At 49.1% G+C, this 20,429-nt stretch overlaps 1 protein-coding gene across 4 annotated transcripts in view; it reads left to right on the top strand.

Moving 5' to 3' along the window:
• The window catches only part of SSBP3 (single stranded DNA binding protein 3), a 148,759-nt gene extending 143,821 nt beyond the window's left edge, over positions 1-4,938 (top strand). For all 4 annotated transcript variants that reach the window (XM_075002447.1, XM_075002449.1, XM_075002448.1 and 1 more), the window contains 4 exons: positions 388-466; positions 1,313-1,341; positions 1,668-1,769; positions 3,079-4,938. In XM_075002447.1, coding sequence (XP_074858548.1) covers positions 388-466; positions 1,313-1,341; positions 1,668-1,769; positions 3,079-3,108 — 240 coding nt within the window. In that variant the 3' untranslated portion in view covers positions 3,109-4,938. The remainder of the gene's footprint in view (positions 1-387; positions 467-1,312; positions 1,342-1,667; positions 1,770-3,078) is intronic.
• Positions 4,939-20,429: the final 15,491 nt, after the last annotated feature.

Below are 20,429 nucleotides of genomic sequence, written 5' to 3'. Positions count from 1 at the left end.
CGCCGCGGGTGGCTGGAGAGATGCTGACGGAGAGCTTCCTTCCTGTGCTGTCAGGAAAACTCCTGCTCTCCCCCTTGTCCGTCTGCGCTGGGGGGTTGGGCAGCGGAGCTGCGTGGACACGGTCTCTGCAATGGAGACGTAACCTTTGCGACCAGTCAAACCATTTGCTGCTGCTTTCTGGAGAGAGCGAAGTTTTAAGAGACACTGTGTCCTGCCCCAGCGGGAACCAGGTCATCTTCCTGTTGCTGGGCAGAATGTGGGTCGCAGGCCATCTGTCCTGTCGCGAGGCTCTCCGTGCCAGTGGGTTGGCTGAGCTGCATGATCCCGACAGGAGTAGTGGGGGGTCTCTTATTGTGGGGTGACGTTTTCTGCTGTTGTCTTCCACAGTTCCCTATGGGGCCTGGCTCTGACGGCCCAATGGGAGGCATGGGAGGTATGGAACCGCATCACATGAACGGCTCTTTAGGTAAGCTGAAGGCCAGCTGAGCGGGAAGCCTGCTAGACCTGACCCGGGACAAGCCCTTAATGCTGATTTGCCGTTCGGGATTAGAATCCAGCCGGGGAAATGTTGCTGTCTGGTGGCTTTTCCTGCCTTGCTCCTGGTCACTGACTTTGGAGGCTGTGAGCTTGCAGAGGCCTGAGAATCACCCCGATTCCTTTGGCCCATGTCCCGCGCAGCCGTTTTGCCAGGACCTACCTGCCAAGCTGCCTGTCTGCCCACGTGGCCAGATACTCGCCTGGTGTAACTTGGAGCTCTAGCCACAGCAGCAGTGATAGACTGCGTCAGAAGAGCCACTTAAACTTACCAGCATGGCCCGTTAACCCATTGTGTCTGTCTCCCGCCTTGTCCTGGAGCGTAGGAGCGGCGCTCTAGTTTGATGATGTGGGAGTACCTCAGGGAGAGCCAAAGCTCTTGCTGCTAACCTGCCATTATCACAGCGCTAGGCAGAGAGTGCCCAGCCCTGTGCAGCCAGGTGGGCTGGCCTCAGCTCTCTGGAGTTGAGCATACAAAGGAAAGGCAGCTGAGGCCCCCCGCCGCCTGCCATTCCCTCTACCGGAGGCAAATGTGAAGAGGGGTGGGATTAGCACAGCTGTGACCTGCATTGCCGGCTGTTGCCGCCTGCTGCTAGCAATGCCCTGGAGTAGCTGCGTGTAGCAACAGCCTCCTGTTTCTGGATGGCATTCTAGGCATACACGCCCAGCGTGCTCCAGCGCTGAGTGGGCTAGCCCAGGAGGAAAACGGCATTACTGGGGAGCGAGGGATGTAACTAACTGGCGAGTAAGAGTTCTCTTTCTTCCCCGCTTTCTGCAGGCTCAGGTGACATAGATGGACTTCCAAAAGTAAGTGTGAACTGAGGTGACCGTGATGGCAAATAATGTTCCTTTCCACTGTAGTCCTTCCCTCGTTCCTAAAGCATCTGCCCCAAGAAAAATCCACGTGTGATTTGAAGCTGCAGTGTAGGGGAGCAGTAAAGAGACACATGGGCGTTCTCCCGTCCGGTAGCCCTTTCCCAGGGGACGTTTGCTTCAGCCCCAGCGGACAGTTGCATAAAGCAGTCCTGCTGTCCCCCCGGCTGTTCGTAGTTGCTGGAGAAGGATCTTGCCGGGCTGTGCTCAGTGATCTATTTGAGGCATCGTCACATTCTCCTTCTCTTGTGTGTCTCTAGAATTCTCCAAACAACATAAGTGGCATTAGCAATCCCCCGGGGACTCCGAGAGATGATGGTGAACTGGGAGGCAACTTCCTCCACTCCTTCCAAAATGACAATGTGAGTTGCTTCTGTGCTCTTCCTCCAGGCTGCCTCTCTTTGGGTGTCACCAAATTTACGGGCCTCTGTTTCTGTATCCTGGTGGAGCCTGTGGTCCAGAAGGGTGGGGCTGATCTCCAGTCGTCAAAGCATGTTGCCATTTCGCACAGATCAAGCTGTGGTCCAGGGAACTTGGCAGGGGGCTGGGACCTAAGGAGCCCTGGCTTCTGATCCTGAGTGTGCTACCGACTGGGCTGTTTGACCATGGAAATGTTGCTTAATAGCTGTGCTTTGCAGAGGACTCCCCCGTGTCAGTGCTCCCTCTGGTTTCTTCCACCCATGGGCAGAATAATTTTTGTGCGCACTAAGGCATGTGCGGATGCGCACCACCAATAGACGCACTGTGGGCGCTCAGCTAATCAGCTGGGTGCTTCTGGGATCTCTCCTGAGCAGCCCCTCTCCAGGCAAAAAAAACAGAGTGGGGATAACCCTTCCCTGCCATTTACACTGCTGTTTGAGGTCTATGGGTGAACAAGGTATTGAGTCAAAAAGCTTAAAGACTAAGACAAGATGGCAGCAGCGCCAGGCGTAGCAAGTGAGGCTGAGGGGAGAGAAAAAATGTGACGCCAATGGTCACATGGTTGTGAACCCAGATAGGTGCCCTTTTGTTAGGGTGTTTTAATAAAGGTGTACGTGACTCTTGTCTCGTCCCCATCTCCCCCCACACCTTTCCCCGGCCATCGTCTGCATGGAATTGACTCCGGTGAAAGCAAGCTGCTGTGGTGAGTTGGAGACAAACCTCTTTGGTCTGTGCTGCCCCCCTTTACACAACTGCACTTCAGTGGGGGACTGTGGGTCTAGTGATGCTCAGGAGAAGCTTTATTCCAGGCTGCACACACACACACACCTCCCCACCATCCCCCAAGCAGCCACGGCTAACCATGCTTGCCTTCAGCTGTGAGCAAACAGGCACTCGCCTTGGAGATCAATGAAGTATTTCCAGAGGATTTCTGGCTCTACCAATGCAAGAAGCTTCCCCTTTAGTCCCTCAACATATTTAGCATTATATACATGCAAGCATTTAAATTGCCTCCAACCCCATACTGTTTTGCTTATTTTCTCCCTGGAAAGAACGTTATGGAATGGATTATGTGCTGATAAATTAAGAGTCTCTAAAACATTCTATCTTTGTGATTTATTATATCCAATTATGTTGCTTTATAGTTTTCATAAGCTTGAGTCTTACTTTCCTATCCCCTCTTCCCATAGCAGCATTGAGTATTTCCGTCCTGTTTGCCCAGTACTCATTCTGCGTTTGTCTCTCTTTCAGTATTCCCCCAGCATGACGATGAGTGTGTGATTTCCCTCCCCTCCAGGATAAAGAGAGTCAGCTGCCGTTTGGAGGAGCTAAAAGAAATTATGCAAGAAGATGCTAGGTGTACTGGCAGAGCGGCGAGAGGGGGACAAGCCCCAGTTTTAGTTTCATGCAATAAAAAGGCTGAACTTTTTATTCCATAAAACATGAAGGACAAAACTTAAAATATTTCAAGACGTGACAAGATCCTTCTTGTGCGGAAGGGTTTATATATGTACATGACACTTTTTTTTTATTTTGGAAACAAATGGAAGCCTCTAGTACCCAACTCCAACCTCTTTGCTTTGTTCTTTTAACCCTGTTGTCTGTTTGTGCTGTGCTACACCAGGAAGCTAGTCTAGATACAAAATCTCATGTCTCTGTTGTAGTCATTTTTTTTAAAAGAAAATAAACTGGACAGTTTACAATTGGCAGTTTTGGTTCAGAAGGCCTGTTTTGTTCTGTTTGCAGCACACTGCCGCCTCCTCCTCCTCCTCCAGAAGAGACTCCTCCGCCCCATAGAACATTGTTAATGCAGTTGGCCCCTCATAGGATCACATCCTCAAGAATTAATTGTGATCTTTACTATCTGTGACCATGGCATGCACTGTATTAGTCTTTTTTTTCCCCCTCTCGGAATACAAGGAGAGTTCAGTACTTCACCTGTAAGAATCCTTCCTCCATACTCCCTTCCAAATAAATAAATTTAGGGGGCGGGGGGGCACGGGGGTTAATCTGACCTGGGATTTGGCAACTGGGATCTCAAGCTAACATCTGTTGACTTTTGGGGTTTGTATTTAAAGGGAAAAAAAAGATGTGATCTTATCAGGGTTCTGCTGTGTGCGCTTTTGGAACTGGACGGAGATCTTCTAAAGTAATTGTTAAAATGTGTACTTGCTATTCTGTAGGCTCACTCTATAATAAAAGACACAAAAATCAAAACAAAAGCAGGTGGGGTGGGGGTGGGGGATCTATCTTCTCGTGGTAGAGGTGACTACAGAAAAGTAAAAAGCCCATCATGTCAAGGTGACACTGACCAGAGTCTGGGGATCTCTGTACATTACACTACCCTGTAGTTGGTCTTTGTTTTATAAATCTCCACTTCTGATCCATGTATATCATATTATGTAAAATATTATCTCGCTGGATTTTCCCTTTGTGCCGATTATTGAGAACATTGTATCTTGTTTCAGTGTTTTTTCTTACCTTGTAGTCTGGTTCTAAAATAAGAGAGGGAAAAAAAGTAATTATTATACATTGTAGTTTGTGTACGATATTTGTTGATAATGTTTTATTAAAGGGATGTCTTTCTTTTTTTTTCCCCCCCGCACCCCTTCATTGAGCTGTTTTTTTGGGAACATTGGCTGGTTTTTATTATTCTGACTGCAAGAGATGAGATGACAAACTTTTTTTTAAGTGTGTAATATGAATTTTTTGAAATGTTTGCCTTCTTTTTCCTAGGCATTTTAATTGTGCTTTACCTGTAGAAGGTCAATGGGGGTGAGGGTGGGATTGGGGGGGTGGGCAAAAGGTGTCAGTCTCATAGTTACAGTCAGGTTAATATTTAAAAAAATTTAAAAACTCAAATGAAGATTTGTTGTATTGCTAATACATCCGTGGTCTCCAGAATGGGTCATCTTTTTCCTTTTGGTTTTTCTTTTTTTTTCTTGTTTTTTTTCTTTTTCTTTCTTTTTTTGGTTTTTTGAAGTGAGAAATGACAGACAGGTTTTAATGTATTTTAAAATGGATAGCTAAATTATTGTCTTCATTGGTATGGGATGGTTTTTTGAATGAAACGGTTCTTTTTTCCCCCTCCATGCTGTAATAAATGTAAACATAAACATTTGAGTTCACCTCTCTGCTGTTTGTTACTGAGTCTTGCCATTGGAAAGATGGATGTTTCCTTACCCCCCACCCCCAAATGACTCTGATGCTTTCTGGACTGTTTTAAGGGGGAAGGGGGAGTGTACCTTGTGAGGACTGGCCCTTTTAACCCTTTTACCACAAGATGCAGGGCAGGAACTGAATGGCTGAATACAGTGTGGTAGGATTAAGAAGGTGGTGGAATATGAGCATCTTTTATATGCTGCTTCAGCAGTGCAGAGATGCTGTCCAGGGGCTGCTGGAGAATTCCTTCAACCCAGAGCAACAGAAGAGCACAAAGCAGCTTAGCGCTCTCTTCCCTGCTGCATTAGGCCCCGAGTTTTGTCTGTAGCACGGGGCTCTGGGCTGCGAAACAGCCTTGGAGACGTGGACGTGAATTGGAATAGCCCTTATGCTGGCGGCCATTTCAACATGTGGAGTGGACCTGAGTCGCCGTAGTGGTAGTCAGGCTGCAGCTTCAAAGCTAGGCGTCTCAGGAGCCTGCCACACACAGCTTGGCCTCTCAGAGCTGGGGAAGTTGATGGCGTGAGGGTACATCTGCGCTACAAGAATGATCGACCCAGCTGCGGTCACCTAGTGGGGACTCACTGAATCAAATTTATAGGGCACCCCCATTGACTGTGGGACTTCTGCCCTCCCTTCCCCACCCGATTAGGAATAAGGGAAGCCAATGGGAGCACAGGCTCCCATCAGCCTCTCTGAGTGGAGAATGCTCAGGAGACAGCACAGAAGCCCGAATTAAACATGTTGACTTTAGCTACATAATTAACATAGCTGGAAATCGCATACCTTCATTCAGCCTTCCCCTGTAGTGTAGACTTGGCCCAAATGAATTCTGTGGTATGAATAGTTTCCTTAGGGCGTTGCCTGTCAAGGACTTAGAAGATCTGAGACATCACAAAGTCAGGGTTCTTCTCCATTAGAAGAAAGCAGCAGTTCCCCATCCTCGATCTGGTTTGTGGGGCCAGGTTAACTTGGAAGATGTGGGTTGCTAATCCGGAAGTCAATGTGTAGCTCAGGTGCCTACCGACTGCAATAAGTCTCATGTGAGTTTTGCTCACCAGGAGAGAACTGGTGGGCCTGGGACCTTTCTGTTAAACGTGGACAACTGGGTTTTAAAAAGACCTTTAGAAGCTTCAGTGGCAAAGTGAAATTCCCTGAGTGGAAGAGGCTGTGCACAAGACCACTGTCCCAAGACTATGCATGGTGAGGAGGTTTTCCTCCCCATGGTTGCAAGGGAAGTTGAGCCCACTAAGCAGCCAGTGTAGAGAGAAGTAGGGGAGCGGTTTGCTCTGCAGATCAGGAGCTTAATATATTCCTGGTGCTCTCCTCTCTTCCAGCTGGTAGCTACTTCTGAGCAAACTCTAACCCATGTAATCTTATCTAGGTGGCAATTGGATGTGTGATGGCAGCTCAGACTAGCTGTCTAGCCAGCCTACAACTAGCTGAGAGGATGTTGCAGCACAGGCTAGCAATGCAAGCATGTGCCTAGTATTGCAGGTGGTCTTGCAGGCTGCACTGAGACCCATGCTGCAGCAGCTTCACTGTGACTTTTAGCTGTGGTGCCTCACCAGGCTGTTGTCACCTCAGATACTTCTGGGGTGACATTCTCCTCAGCTCAAGCTCTGGTGCCCTGCTGGCATGGGGGGCTGAAAGGAATTTCACTCTAGGAAAACGTGCAATGTCTGCCAGACATCTGTCATGTTGAAGTTGAAAATTTCACCCATTTCCTTTCCAAGGGCTGCCTCTTTGTGCAATTGCTGATCATCCCTGGAAGAGCAGGGAGTGCTTTGTGCACATGTGGAAAAGGCCAGTTACAATACATCTCCTAGAGGACATCAGTCAAGCAGCGCTGGCAGTAGGCACAAGCAGACTGAGTGATTGCTTGGGGCCCAGAACAGTTCAAGCACTTCTTTGCCCTTCATAAGAGCTTGCATGCTTTAATAGGGGGAACCAAAACATTCCTGCTGTGGGCCAGCACTGGTTCTGCAAATGTGCAAAACAAAAGTGGGGAGGGGAGGGAAAGAAGCTGGATTTTATTTGTGGTCAGTCTGCTGCAGGAGATGCACAAAACCCTGATGAAGGTAAGCAAAGGAGGAAATGATAAAGTAGTGTTAGAGTTGACAGCTTTGTTGTTAACAAATTATAAACATCGTCAACTTGTGCTGTTCTCAGGTACATCATACAGAAGTGCTGGTGTAACTCCAAAGGGAAGAAGCCCAGTGGCACCATCATAGACTAACAGATGTTTTGGAGCATAAGCTTTCGTGGGCAAAGACCTTCATCAGATGCATGAGTGTGGGGGGGGGCAGGGGGGTTCCAGAGGAGGATTTAAAGAGGGAACACCCCGCCCACCCCCCATTCATGCATCTGACAAAGTGAGTCTTTGCCCACAAAAACTTAAGCTCCAAAATATCTGAGTCTATGAAGGTGCCACAGGATTCCTTGTTGTTTTTGAAGATACAAACTAACTTGGCTACCCTTCTGATCCAAAGGAGAGCGCACTCCTCTTCCTCTTTGATTTACATACGCACACACAGAGTGGTCCTGGTCCATAATTTCAACTGCAAGATCACCTTTTAATGCAGATAGTCTGAGGAGAATACTCCAAAAGAGCAGCTTGATGTGAATGTTCTGGTTCTGAGTTAAGGTTGTTACAAGTTTGTAACTGCAGGAAAAATCCTTCTCTGGGATTTCAAGGACTGGCTCCGATCAGCCTGTTTTGGAGTTGGAGTGATCTCTGCTAGGCTTATTAGCAGCATATGGAGGGTTTTATTTTTCTTATATGAAATGCTTTTACATTAACGATAGATGTGCTTGCTTAGAGCTGTGACAATGTCAGCTATCCATAGTGTTTGGGGAGAGAGCAAAGTGCACATGCTGGCCTATTTAGGCTGGCTTGCTGGGAATATTGGTGTCAGCAGGGAATTTTTAATGCCTGGAGAAACCCTGGTCAAGTGGAAGGGAGATGCGGTCCTCTATGCAAGAGTGGTGATGGGTGAGGGGCAGAAACCTAGAACACCAAACAGAGGTGCAGTTACCCTCAACTGTGACAACGTACAGAAATGGTTTTGAACCTGACCTTCCCACCTTGCAGTAGAACAATCTATTACAGGTTGAACCTCTCTCATCTGGCACCCTTGGGACCTGACCTGTGCCAGAGGAGAGAATTTTGCCACACCACGGGAGGTCAATATTTCTACCACATTACCAACACTGCTTCCTGGGCTCTTAGAAGACATTTATGGGTAGATTACAGCTCAAAAACAGCATGGAACACTGAGAGCCAGGATTGATGTTTGTGAACAAACTTTATGGGACAGCAGAAAACTTGGCCACGCCCACAATAAGTTGTCACTCAGCTAACTAAAATCATGCTGGATTATGGATGTATTCCAGATGAGAGTTCTGAATTAGAGAGGTTCAACCTGTACCAGGTCCCTGTTGAATCTTTTTTGTAAGGAGAAAAATCTTTTTGGACTAGTTCTCAATTGCACAACCTCAGTAATGTTTTATTTCTCAGCCTTTAGCTGACTAAGGGTTTGTATGCTAGTGAACTGCTAATTGTTTGTTCCAAACCATTATCCAACATTTGTTCTGTCCATTTCTGGTAACTAACTGGTTTGGGGAAGGTAAGTTTGACTTGAATTTTCCTTTTTTTTTTTTTCTTTTGCTTCTGGAAAGTTTTTTAATATGGTTTGAACTATCATTTCTAATAAACATCTGAGAAAGGTATTTCTTAAACAGGGATGGTGCTTTAATGCTGATCTCTAGGGAGCTTTTATGGAGATATACATAGCTCATAGAACTGGAAGGGACCTCAAGAGGTCATTGAGTCTAGTCCCCTGCCCTTTTTGGCAGGACCAGCCACCATCCCTGACAGAATTTTTTTTTTTTTTTTTTTTAAATGTATTTGCCCCAGACCCCTAAATGACCGCCTCAAGGATTGACCTTGCAACCCTGGGTTTACAAGGCCAATGCTCAAACCTTCCAGGAGGAAATATATTTTGCATCTTGTATTGTGTAAAAATGGAATTGTCTGTACAAAACAACCCCAATCCCAGAACCTGTTGCAACACTCTGAATGCTCTAGCTGGGGGCAGGGGGTGTTTTTTGGTTTTTGTTCTTTTTCCAGAAGACTTGTGTTTAATCACTTCTGCAAGCACTTGTGTTCACAGCACCCAATGCCTTGCTTCTCAAAATGTCTCTACAGCCCCGGAAGGGTTTCATTGCTGGTGACCCACAGACCACTCGGTGCAAGGTGAGCTATACAACGCAGTTGAATTGTTGCATTGAAACCCCTGTGTGGTTTAGAAAGCACCTAAGGAAAAATCCATCTGTCTGCAAAGTCCATTAGCATAAGGGTCAACTGGCAGAGCAGTTCCCCTCTTGAAAACCAGGAACATAGGTTTTCATAGGAAGTATTCCCAGGATTAACAAACCTTGGATTTGTGCAGTTAGATTAGTTTCCTCTCTCATCTAATGCTACTGCAGATTGTCTTAAGATGAGGCCACAAATGCAGACTTTGTTCAGTGTAAAGTTACTCTCTTCTGTGCTCATCACTAGAAAATATACATACCCCTTACCTTGAGCAATGCATACTTAAGAAGGTTCTCCTAGCTGAGTGTCTGTAATAGCTGTAACAGCAACGAAGGGTCCTGTGGCACCTTATAGACTAACAGAAAAGTTTTGTGATAGCTGATAACACTGCAGGGAGGGAATGTGGGTCAGGACACTGGGGTTTTATTCCTGGCTCTGACAATTGTTCAGTCTGAATTTGGGTGAGTTACTTAGTACTGCAGTTCTTCACCTGCAAAATGGAGGAGATGCCCTTTGTAAATGGCTTTGAAATCCTACAGTGAAGGAGTTTGTTAGGGCAAGGTGTGATCATGGTAATTATTACTAGAATGCAAGGAAGGACTTGTACGCCAATGCACTTTCTTCTGTATTGTCACGAGCACAGATCTTGTCCATTCCTTAGGTGTCTTCCCTTCTTTCCATGATATATTACACAGTCAGTGGATTTGCTGAAGTATACTTTCTCCACTGTATTTGATCATCTGTCTTGTGATCTGATTTTTTTCCAGGGCTCTTGTTGTTTAGTCATTTCACTGCTCTTTCTACTTCCTCCTTGGAAATATCAGTCTTGCTCAATTTTCAGCAGTGATATTTCTTTTCTCTGAGACACTCGGGTCCAACTGTGCTTCCTATAGATCAGTGCAGTGTCTCCTCCATCGCTGCACAATCTTCTCCTTGTTCACGAGCACCTCGTCTTCGATCACTGTCAGGTTTGGCTGCCACTTCCTATTAATATACCTAATCATCTTTTACACCTCACTGGTCTTACACTCACTGTAACACCTCTCTATATCTTCACATGGCTCCTCTAACTATTTCACCTTATCCTCTCTGGCCGCTTTCCTTACGTTGTTGCATTTCAGTCTATATGGCTGTTCTGCCCTCTCGGAAACATCCCTTCTTCTTCGAGTGTCCCCGTGGGTGCTCCACAATAGGTATCGGGCTCGCCCGGCGCTGCAGATCGGATCTTCCAAGCAGTTTCTGCCGGATCGCGCATGCGCCGGCGCGCGCCGCTCCCTTGCGCGCTCCTGGCCACGTGCGCGATCCGGTCCCCGCCAGTTCCTCTTAACCGCCGTCGGCTGCAGACGGAATCCGAACTAGGCTAAGGCCAAGTTAGCGTATTCAATGGTTTTAACTGTTTTTTCTTTAAAGTTTTCAAGTTCTTAGGCTACTGCAAGTTAGCCAGTTGTTATTTTTCAAAAAAAAAAACAACAAGCGGGACGGCATTCAGTCCAGTCCCAGTAATAAGCGGAACACCGGAGGCCAGGAGCCTAGGGCCATCAGCCCTCCTGCCGTGGCAGGCCATCGGAGAAGGGGAAAAACAGCACAGAGAAGGTGTTAAGTACCCGTTAACAACTGAAAGACTCACCAACAATGTCCTCTTCAGGATTTAAGAAATGTGAGTCCTGCCGAGAGGCAATGCCAGTGTCTGATGGGCACAGTCTATGCATAAGGTGCCTGGAGGAGTCCCATGTCACGCAGAAATGCTCCTTCTGTGCAAAACTAACAGCCAGAGCAAGGAAGGACAGGGAGATGCGGCTTAAAATGCTGCTCTTCAACAAGGCCCTCCAGCCAGACGTGCCGGAGCGGCCGCAGCAGGAGGGACCCTCCGGGGCCCATAAAAGGAAAGCTGCCTCCCTCACCCCATCAGCACAAAAACGGAGGAAAGCCTCCCCAGCCTGATCCCTGCCGGCAGCAACAGCGAGCGGGACGGGAGGAGCGCGCAGCCCCCAGCCGCAGCAACAGCTGATCGGTGGCGGCATGGAGAGCCACGTGGAAGCGGCTCAGCCTCCGGTAATCAAACAGCCGCCCCGCACCACAGGCAGGGCGGCGGCTAAACAAGCGCTGGTACCGGTGGCACCGCAAGCAGCGGCACCGACCCCTGGGGAACCGGCAGTGCAGAGCGCGCAGGCACGCAGCCTGCAGGCACCGGAGGACACCGCCCGTGTGGCACCGCCCATGAGTGTGCCGAGCACGGCGCGGACGGGGCTGAGATCCCCTACACGCCAGGGGGCGGAGTTACCTCCTCAAGGGAGGGGGAAGGCTGCACACAAAACGAGGCACCGCAGCCCCTCTCCAGACAGGGCTGTGGAGTTGCTTTCTTTCAGCCCTCCGCTTATGCTGCAGACTCCAACCAGAAGGCAGGGGTCCCCCCTAGCCTACCCGGAGCCCCCGTCTCCATTTTTACAACCAGCCTCGCCCTGGCTGGGACCACCTTCACCCTTCCTGGGGTTTGAGCCGCTGGAATACTATCCAAAATCGCTCTCTCCAGTGTCCCAGATCTCTCGACAATCTCGCTCCCCCAGACGCAGAGGGTATGCACCAAGGGAGTGGTCTAGGTCACCTTCCCAAGAACAGTGCCTATACTGCCATGGTCACCCCTATCACACAGGGCATAGACACCACCGGCAATCTACCAGGGAAAGATCCCCACAGATGATCTCGTATCCCCGAGGGCAATCGCGAACGGGGACAGAGACTCAAGTATCTCAGGGGGGACTGGTTATGGAACCCCGAGATTTTCCCTCGCAAGCCTCTAGCGAGAGGGTGTACCATCACCAACAGGAACCGGAAGGGTCCAGAGAGGTGTACCCCAGTGGTTCCTCGCTCTCCTCCCCGGACGAGGCTACGGCCCCGGGGGACGTCCATCCTCCGGACGATCTCAAACAGTTTCAAGAGCTGTTTAAGAGGGTGGCCTTCACACAAGGCATCCAGACAGCAGAGGTGCAAGAGAAACACCATAAGCTCCTCAAAAATCTGAGACCTCCGGCCTCCTCCAAAATAGCAATACCGCTTGATGAAGCAATCTTGGAGTCCGCCACTATGATATGGCAGACCCCTGCGACTATTCCGCCTGTCCACAAGAGAGCGGATAAGAAATACTTCGTGCCGGCGAAGGGCATGGAGTTCCTGTTCAGCCACCCACAACCAAATTCCTTGGTGGTGGAGTCGTCGCAACAAAGATCAAAGACATCTCAATTCAAGACGGGGAACAGACAAAGATGCCAAGAAGCTAGAGCTGTTGGGCAGAAAGGTCTACTCCTCCTCCACTCTACTGTTGCGAATGGCAAATTACGCAGCGCATTTAGAGAACCATAATTTCGACAACTACACTAGGTTAACCTCCCTCATGGACTCGTTTCCAGAGGACAAGAAACCGGTGCTCAAGGCCATCGTGCAAGAAGGCTACGCGGCCTCGAGGACGGGAGTTCAGATCGCCCTGGATGTTGCGGACACAGCAGCACGTTCCACAGCTACGGCAGTGGTGATGCGAAGGGAGTCCTGGCTCCAGACTTCGGGTATACTGAGGGATCTGCAGACAAAGATAGTCGATCTTCCCTTCGACTCGCAGAACCTGTTTGCTGAATCAACTGACAAGGTCCTTCATTCCAGTAAAGATTCAAGAGCCACACTTAGGACCCTGGGGATTTACACCCCTCCATACAGAAAGAAAAAGTACTACCCTCAACAAAGACGGTACCAGTACCAGCAACAGCGTCCCCAGTACCACAGGGGTTACGAGCAAGGGCGACATCAACAGTACCAGCAGTACAGAACTCCCAGGCAACGTTCACAACAGAGCCGTGCGTCCTCGGGGCAGGGCCAAAGGCCACAAGTTTGACACACAGATCCAGGGCTGCGCCATCACTACCATCGCACAAGGTCATCCAAAGCGGCTATTCCACCATCGCCTCCGACCATTCTACGACCAGTGGCAAAGGATCACCACAGACAAATGGGTGCTGGAGATCATAGCCACGGGGTACGCCATCCCCTTCCAGTTGCTCCCACCACCACGACCTCCACCCAGGCCCCACCTCCAGGAGGCCTCCCATGTAGCGAGGCTCAAGCAGGAGGTAGACCACCTCATGCTCATAGGGGCAGTGGAAAGACTGCCGGAGCAACTGCAAGGAAAAGGGTTCTACTCGAGGTACTTCCTCACGGAGAAAAAGACAGGAGGCTGGAGGCCCATCTTAGATTTTCGAGGCCTCAACCAGTACCTGCGCAAGCAACGCTTTCGGATGATCACAATCGCCTCCATCCTTACCGCACTGGACGATGGAGATTGGTTCGCAGCCCTCGATTTACAAGACGCGTATTTTCACATAACTATCCATCCGGCTCACCGGCGATTCCTCCGGTTCATGGTAGGCAAAGAACATTTTCAATACAAGGTCCTACCGTTTGGCCTCTCCTCGGCCCCCAGAGTCTTCACCAAGACCTTGGCAGTGGTGTCAGCCTACCTGCACAGACGGGGTATTTATATTCCCGTATCTGGACGACTGCCTACTCAAAGGGGCCTCGAAGGAGGAGGTACTACGCATGATACGCGTCACAGCAGGCACGTTCTCTTCGCTCGGCCTGGTTATCAATCTGGCAAAATCAAAGATAGACCCCACACAGGACATAGAGTTCATAGGGGCACGCATAAATTCTATTACAGCGAGAGTATATCTACCAGAGACTCGCTTTTGGGCCATCGGCTCCCTCGTGCAGGTCATCACCTTCAGCCCTATGGTGCCGGTCCTGACGTGCTTACAGCTGCTGGGCCACATGGCAGCGGCGACGTTCGTAGTACAGAACGCCAGGTTACACATGCACAGCATGCAGCACTGGCTGGTGAGCGTATACAAACCGGCAGCACACACCGTTCACAGGGTAGTGTCGCCCACAACAGAGGTGCGCAAATCCCTGCAATGGTGGGTAAACCCCAAGAACTTGCTAACAGGGGTACCCTTCCACCAACCACAAATATCGGTTTTTCTTACTACAGATGCCTCCCTCATAGGGTGGGGAGCACACATGGGCGAAGAGGTGACTCAAGGGCTGTGGTCCTCCACGGAGCAGTCACTGCACATAAATATACTGGAGCTCAGAGCAGTGTTCAACGTCTGCAGACACTTTCGAGACCATATACAAGGCAAAGTCGTCGGGATCAGTACAGACAATACCTCCACCATGTTTTATATAAACTGGCAAGGAGGAGCTCGGTCCCGTGCCTTATGCGCGGAAGCAGTCCGGTTATGGAACTGGTGCATCGCCAACAATATAATCTTGAAAGCCTCGTACTTACCAGGCGCTCACAATGTGAAGGCAGACCAGCTGAGCAGGCGTTTTGCACTCATGCACGAGTGGCAGATCCGTCCCGATCTGCTACGACCGATTTTCCACGCATGGGGTTTTCCCCAGATAGACCTGTTTGCCACTCAACACAACAAGAAGTGCCCACGATTCTGCTCCAGGGCAGGACTGGGATGGGGGTCCCTGGGGGACGCGTTCGCGATCTCGTGGAGGGGCCCCCTGCTTTACGCTTTTCCTCCCACAGTGCTGATCCACAAAGTCTTGCAGAAAGCCAGGAGGGAAGGAGCCCGAATGATCCCGATAGTCCCAACGTGGGATCGACAGCAATGGTTCCCCCTACTCCTGCGCATGTCGGACCGTCCACCGATGCCTCTTCCGGTGGCGCCGGATCTGCTCACGCAAGCCCAGGGGTCCATAGTGCATCCGCACCCCCCAAGGCCTGCGACTACAAGCATGGTTAATCCATGGCTCAGCTCCCTAGAGAGCACATGCACAGAGGAAGTGCAGCAAGTCCTAGAAAGTAGCAGGAGGACTTCCACCAGGAAGACCTACAAGCGGAAATGGACTCGCTTCACGGCTTGGTGTTCTACCAAACAGCTGGCCCCCCTTTCGGTGCCTATACCTGTGATATTAGAGTATTTACTGGACCTCAAGAGAGGAGGACTCTCACTATCCTCGTTAAAGGTCCACCTTGCCGCCATTTCGGCGTTCAGACACAAAGAGGAAGGGCACACGGTGTTCGCCCATCCCATGGTTACCAGGTTCCTCAAAGGGTTGGTAAACCTATACCCCCCTCGGAAACCGCTTCCACCTTCGTGGAACTTGGACCTGGTGCTTAATGCGCTAACGGGACCACCGTTCGAGCCCTTGGCCACGGTTCCCCTCCGCCTCCTTACGATAAAGACGACCTTTCTTCTCGCAATCACGTCAGCTCGCAGGGTGAGCGAGCTTGCGGCAGTTATGGCAACGCCACCCTGCACTGTTTTTTTCCAAGGAGGCGGTAACCATACGGCTGCATACAGCCTTTGTTCCCAAGGTTTCTTCTGAGTTTCACATTAACGAACCTATTGTTTTACCCTCGTTTTATCCAAAGCCTCATAACTCTAACAAAGAGGCGCGCCTACACCTCCTGGCGTGAGGAGGGCGCTAGCCTTCTATGTAGACAGGACCAAGTCCTTCCGGAAAACGGATAGACTCCTAGTCTCTCTCGCTCCCAAATCGAAAGGAGAAGGTCTCTCTTCGCAGAGAATCTCGAAGCACATCGTATCCTGCATAAAAATGTGCTATGAACTCAAAAAGACTCCTTTATTGGCCACTCCCAGGGCTCATTCCACTAGGGCGGTGGCGGCATCAACAGCCTTTTTCAAGGGCGTTGCGCTAAAAGACATTTGCAGAGCGGCGACCTGGTCATCCTATGACACCTTCGCCAAACATTACGCCCTTCACAGGGTATTCCAAGAGGATACCCGTCTCTCGACAGCGGACCTCTTGGGGACAAGCTGCACATAATCCGATTACCCACCTCCTATCTTGGGTTACTGCTGGGTAGTCACCTATTGTGGAGCACCCACGGGGACACTCGAAGAAGAAGAAAGGTTACTCACCGTAGTAACGGTGGTTCTTCGAGATGTGTCCCCGTGGGTGCTCCACTACCCGCCCATCCTCCCCGCTTCGGATCTCTGTTAGTGTTTTGCAGGAGCATCCGAGGCAGTTGGTCAAGGAACTGGCGGGGACCGGATCGCGCACGTGGCCAGGAGCGCGCAAGGGAGCAGCGCGCACCGGCGCATGCGCGATCCGGCAGAAACTGCTTGGAAGATCGGATCTGGGGCGCTGGGCGAGCCCGACACCTATTGTGGAGCACCCACGGGGACACATCTCAAAGAACCACCGTTACTACAGTGAGTAACCTGTCTTTCTGATCTTCATTGCTCTCTGTTCTTGGCCCAACTTCAGTGTCTGCTGCATAATCTGCTTCTTACTGATCTTCTCTTCTTCCAGAACAGTCTGGTCAATTGGCTCATCTATCACAGTGGTTATCCCTTTGACTCTCTAGGTCTTTCTCAGAGCCTGCATTCCTAATCTTTTCTTTGATTTGCCCTAACAAGTCATCTAGGCAAGGTGCTGATGATGATACTGATGGAGAGACGGAGAGGAGATAGAAGAACATCTAGTGGATGAGCAAGCGGGATTCAGGAAAGATAGAAGTACCGTATAGCAGATATTGGCACTAAGATTGATAGCAGAGAAAGCTCAACGGAAGCACAAGAACATCCACAATTGCTTCATTGATTTTTTTTTCAGAAGACATTTGACAATTTAGGTCAGAAAGTGACTTGGGCGGTGTTGGAGTGGTACAGCGTGGACAGCAGACCGATACGGTTGTTGACGGATATCCACGGCAATGCAGAGGCAGCAGTGAGAATGGGCAGAGAAATGGGAAGTTGGTTTAAAATTAGTAGAGGTACAAGATGAAGAGATCTGGTATCGGAGAATATCTTCATCACTCCCTCAGAGAGCGATTGGACAAGATCAAGGAAGAGGTAGAAGGGATATCTGTGCATAGGATGAGAATCGACAACTTGAGGTTCATGGATGATATAGCTATCATTGAGGAAGATGAGGAGAAGCTAGCAAGAACGGTGCAGGTGCTAAATGAGGAAGGGAAGCGTACGGACCGATTCTGAACATCGATGAAAACAAAAAAAATGGTACTTGGAGATGAGGAAATGGGAAGGAAGATTAGCATAGATGGGATCAAACTAGAGAACATACAGAAGTACATGTGTCTGGGGAGCAACATAATGTATGATCTAGACCAGGGGTTGGAACCTGCAGTTCTGGAACTGCATGCGGCTCTTTGAGGAGCTACTTGCGGTTCTGAGAGCTGCAGCAGCTGCCTCCTCTCACGGCTCTGGATGCAGCTGCCACTTAAACAGAATTTATTTATTTAAAAATAAACTCTGTTTAAGGGGAGCAACTCCAAAGCCACTGAGCAGTCAGTGGTGGCAGGCAGGGTGCCTGGAAGCGAAAGCCAGCCAGGCAGGAATCCACCCTATGTGGACAGAAGTCAACCAACCCTCCCCCCAGCTCTCCTGCTGGCTGAGCCTCCCCCTGCCAGGGCCTCACAGCCCACTGAAAAGGAGGTGGTAGTGATCTCAGGGAGAGGCCATGGCCATGGCGAAACTATGCACAGAGGTTAGTTAAGCCTGGGGGGGCAGGGAGGTTGGGGATCAGGCGGGGTAAGTCTGGGGGTGGATGGAGGGTTGTGGGATGGGGGTAGTAAAGACTGGGAATTGGAGGCAGATTTGGGGGTAAAGCCTGGAGATGGGGGTAACAACTTTCTAGCTGGTGTGTGTACCTGTGCTGCTAAAATAGGGGTGATAAAAAGCACAGCTTGACATTATCTGTTAAGGTCTGTCTCCTATTCACGTGCATGGCAGCTCTTGAAGGATTGGTTTTGTAACTGAATTTGAAAAAAAAAAATAGCTCTTCTTGCTATTTCGGTTGCAGACCCTGATCTAGACTGTAAGAATGAAATAGTGAAAGCTAGAGTGAGTTTGAAGGCGATGGATAAGATCTGGAAAAGCAAAGCGATTAGCTTAGGAATGAAGCTGAGCATCTTGAACACGTGTATTCAGCAGCGTGTTGTACAGATGTCAGATGTGGGTGATAATGAAAGATCGAAGAGAAGAGTATTGGCATTTGAGAAGAGTTGTTCTAGAAAGATCCTGAGGATAAGATGGATGTAGAAAGTCACCAACAAGGAATTAGATAGGAAGATGCAGCCAAAAGAGAACCTACTGCAGAAGGTGATACAATGGAAGTTACAGCTATTCGGGCATATCTGCAAAATGAACAACAAATGAAAAATCAAGACCTTGGTGTTCAGCATAATGGATGGCTCGAATAGGACAGGCAGACCCCACAGAGAACGGGTAGATGTAGCAGATTGGTACGGAGCTGGTTTACAGAAACTAAGCCACTCCCCACTGGACCGGGAAAGTTGGAAGGAAATAGTGAGAGGCATCAGACACAAACGGCCATTGAGCGTTGTTGATGAGGCTGATGAAGAAAGAACTTTGATATTTTTCATGTCGCAACAGTTGTGATGTTGAGGGGATACCTAGATGCCAAGCATGGCAAAGTTACTGTTTCTTCTAAGTGTGTTCTCTGCCCATATAATTTTACATGGGCTTCATCTACACTTCCAAGTTTAAAGCATGGCCACATCAGCACTTTAACACATCAGTGTGATCAAGGCCCAGAGCTCTCCCTAGGTAAACCACACCCAGGACAGGGAGTGTTTAGCAGCACTGGAAGCCAGTTTACACTGGTGTTTCACAGCACTGTAACTGTGTGTGTTTTCACAGCCCTGAGTGAGAAAGCTACAGTGCAAGTTGCTTGCCTGTGTAGAGAAACCCAACTTTTGCCAGTTACTTATAAAAACTGAAATCCTTCTCATTCTGACTCTTGGGGCTCATCTTCACGTGGAAAGTAATCTAGAATATGACACTGTTGTTCAGAAAGGAAATTTCCATGCACAGAGTTAATGGGGAATAAATTTGCTTTGAATTCACATCATACTTAATTCTAAAGTTGCTTGATCCACTTCCTAATTCTCAGTAAGGAATTACAACCCTGAATCCTGAATAAGCATGTCCACACATGGAGTTTGTTCCAGAGTTCCTCCCCATGACACATGCCCTATGATTCAAAGACAGAACAGCTGGAAAATCAATAGCTGTTTCTTGGCCTGGGGTGAAAGCAACAAAGAACTGATAAACCTCATAAGTAAGTTTAGCATTGTACATTTGATTTTTAAAAGAGTATTTTCAAATTATTAGACTGTACGCAAGCTGCATCAGCTCCGTTGTAGGCATCTACAGTACAGGGGAGTTTCTGGGTTGCTTACTGAGTAGATAACATGCATTTCCTGCTACCCAGCAACCCATCTGCACCTACCAAGAGCAGAATCTGTTGCTATCCTGGACCTAGTTTATCCATTGATTTGGGTATAAGAGGACCTCTGAAAGCTGTTGGGTAAACTTGACACCCTGGGGATTGGGGATGGGGGGGCAGCAGAGATTAATTTAAATCTTCTGACACTCTCTTGTTCTCCATCTCTCTCCTTGGTCTGACAGCCATGAACCAAAAATTCTTCCAGCAGTTAGAGGGAAAAGCCAAGTTCTTTCAGTGAGTGTCCACACAGACAGAAGTAAAGCCTCTTGGGGGCCATGCCTGTGTGTTGAGTGCCTCCTAAAGCTCCTTGTCCCCGGCTTCAAGGCAGGGCAGCAACTCCTCAGTTCCTTACTACCACCCAGGGCATCTGCATTCTCTAAGGAGCAGAGTTGTCTCTTACAAAATGGTAGGGTTTAATGGAGTGTCTATGGGCTTTCTTTGCCAGTTGGCTTAAGATACCTAATTCCAGCACGCTACTGGTAGGTTGCCATTCCTCACAAGGGGTGTCTCCCAGGACAGACCCTCTGTACATTAGTCTAAAATGAATGGGGTTTGTTCTGACCCTCTTGCACCACTGCTTTGCCAGTGAATAGCTGGTGCACTCAGCGCATGGTCCAGTGTGCTGTTGAGCCTGTGTTCTTTTGGTGAAGGACTTGGAGAGACAAAGACAAAGCCCTTCCTCTTGCAAAGATTCATCCAAGTTTTATCAGATCTGGGTAGGTCTTCATCCAGGGTTTGACAGTAACGGATGCTGATGGACAACCCAGTGTCATGCCTATTGACAGGCAAGAGGGGAGCCAGATTCCATCTGCTCTGCCAGGAA

The sequence above is a fragment of the Carettochelys insculpta genome, chromosome 9, assembly GCF_033958435.1.
Source record: "Carettochelys insculpta isolate YL-2023 chromosome 9, ASM3395843v1, whole genome shotgun sequence".
NCBI lineage: Eukaryota > Metazoa > Chordata > Testudines > Carettochelyidae > Carettochelys > Carettochelys insculpta.
This window is presented reverse-complemented; position numbering and strand designations above follow the sequence as displayed.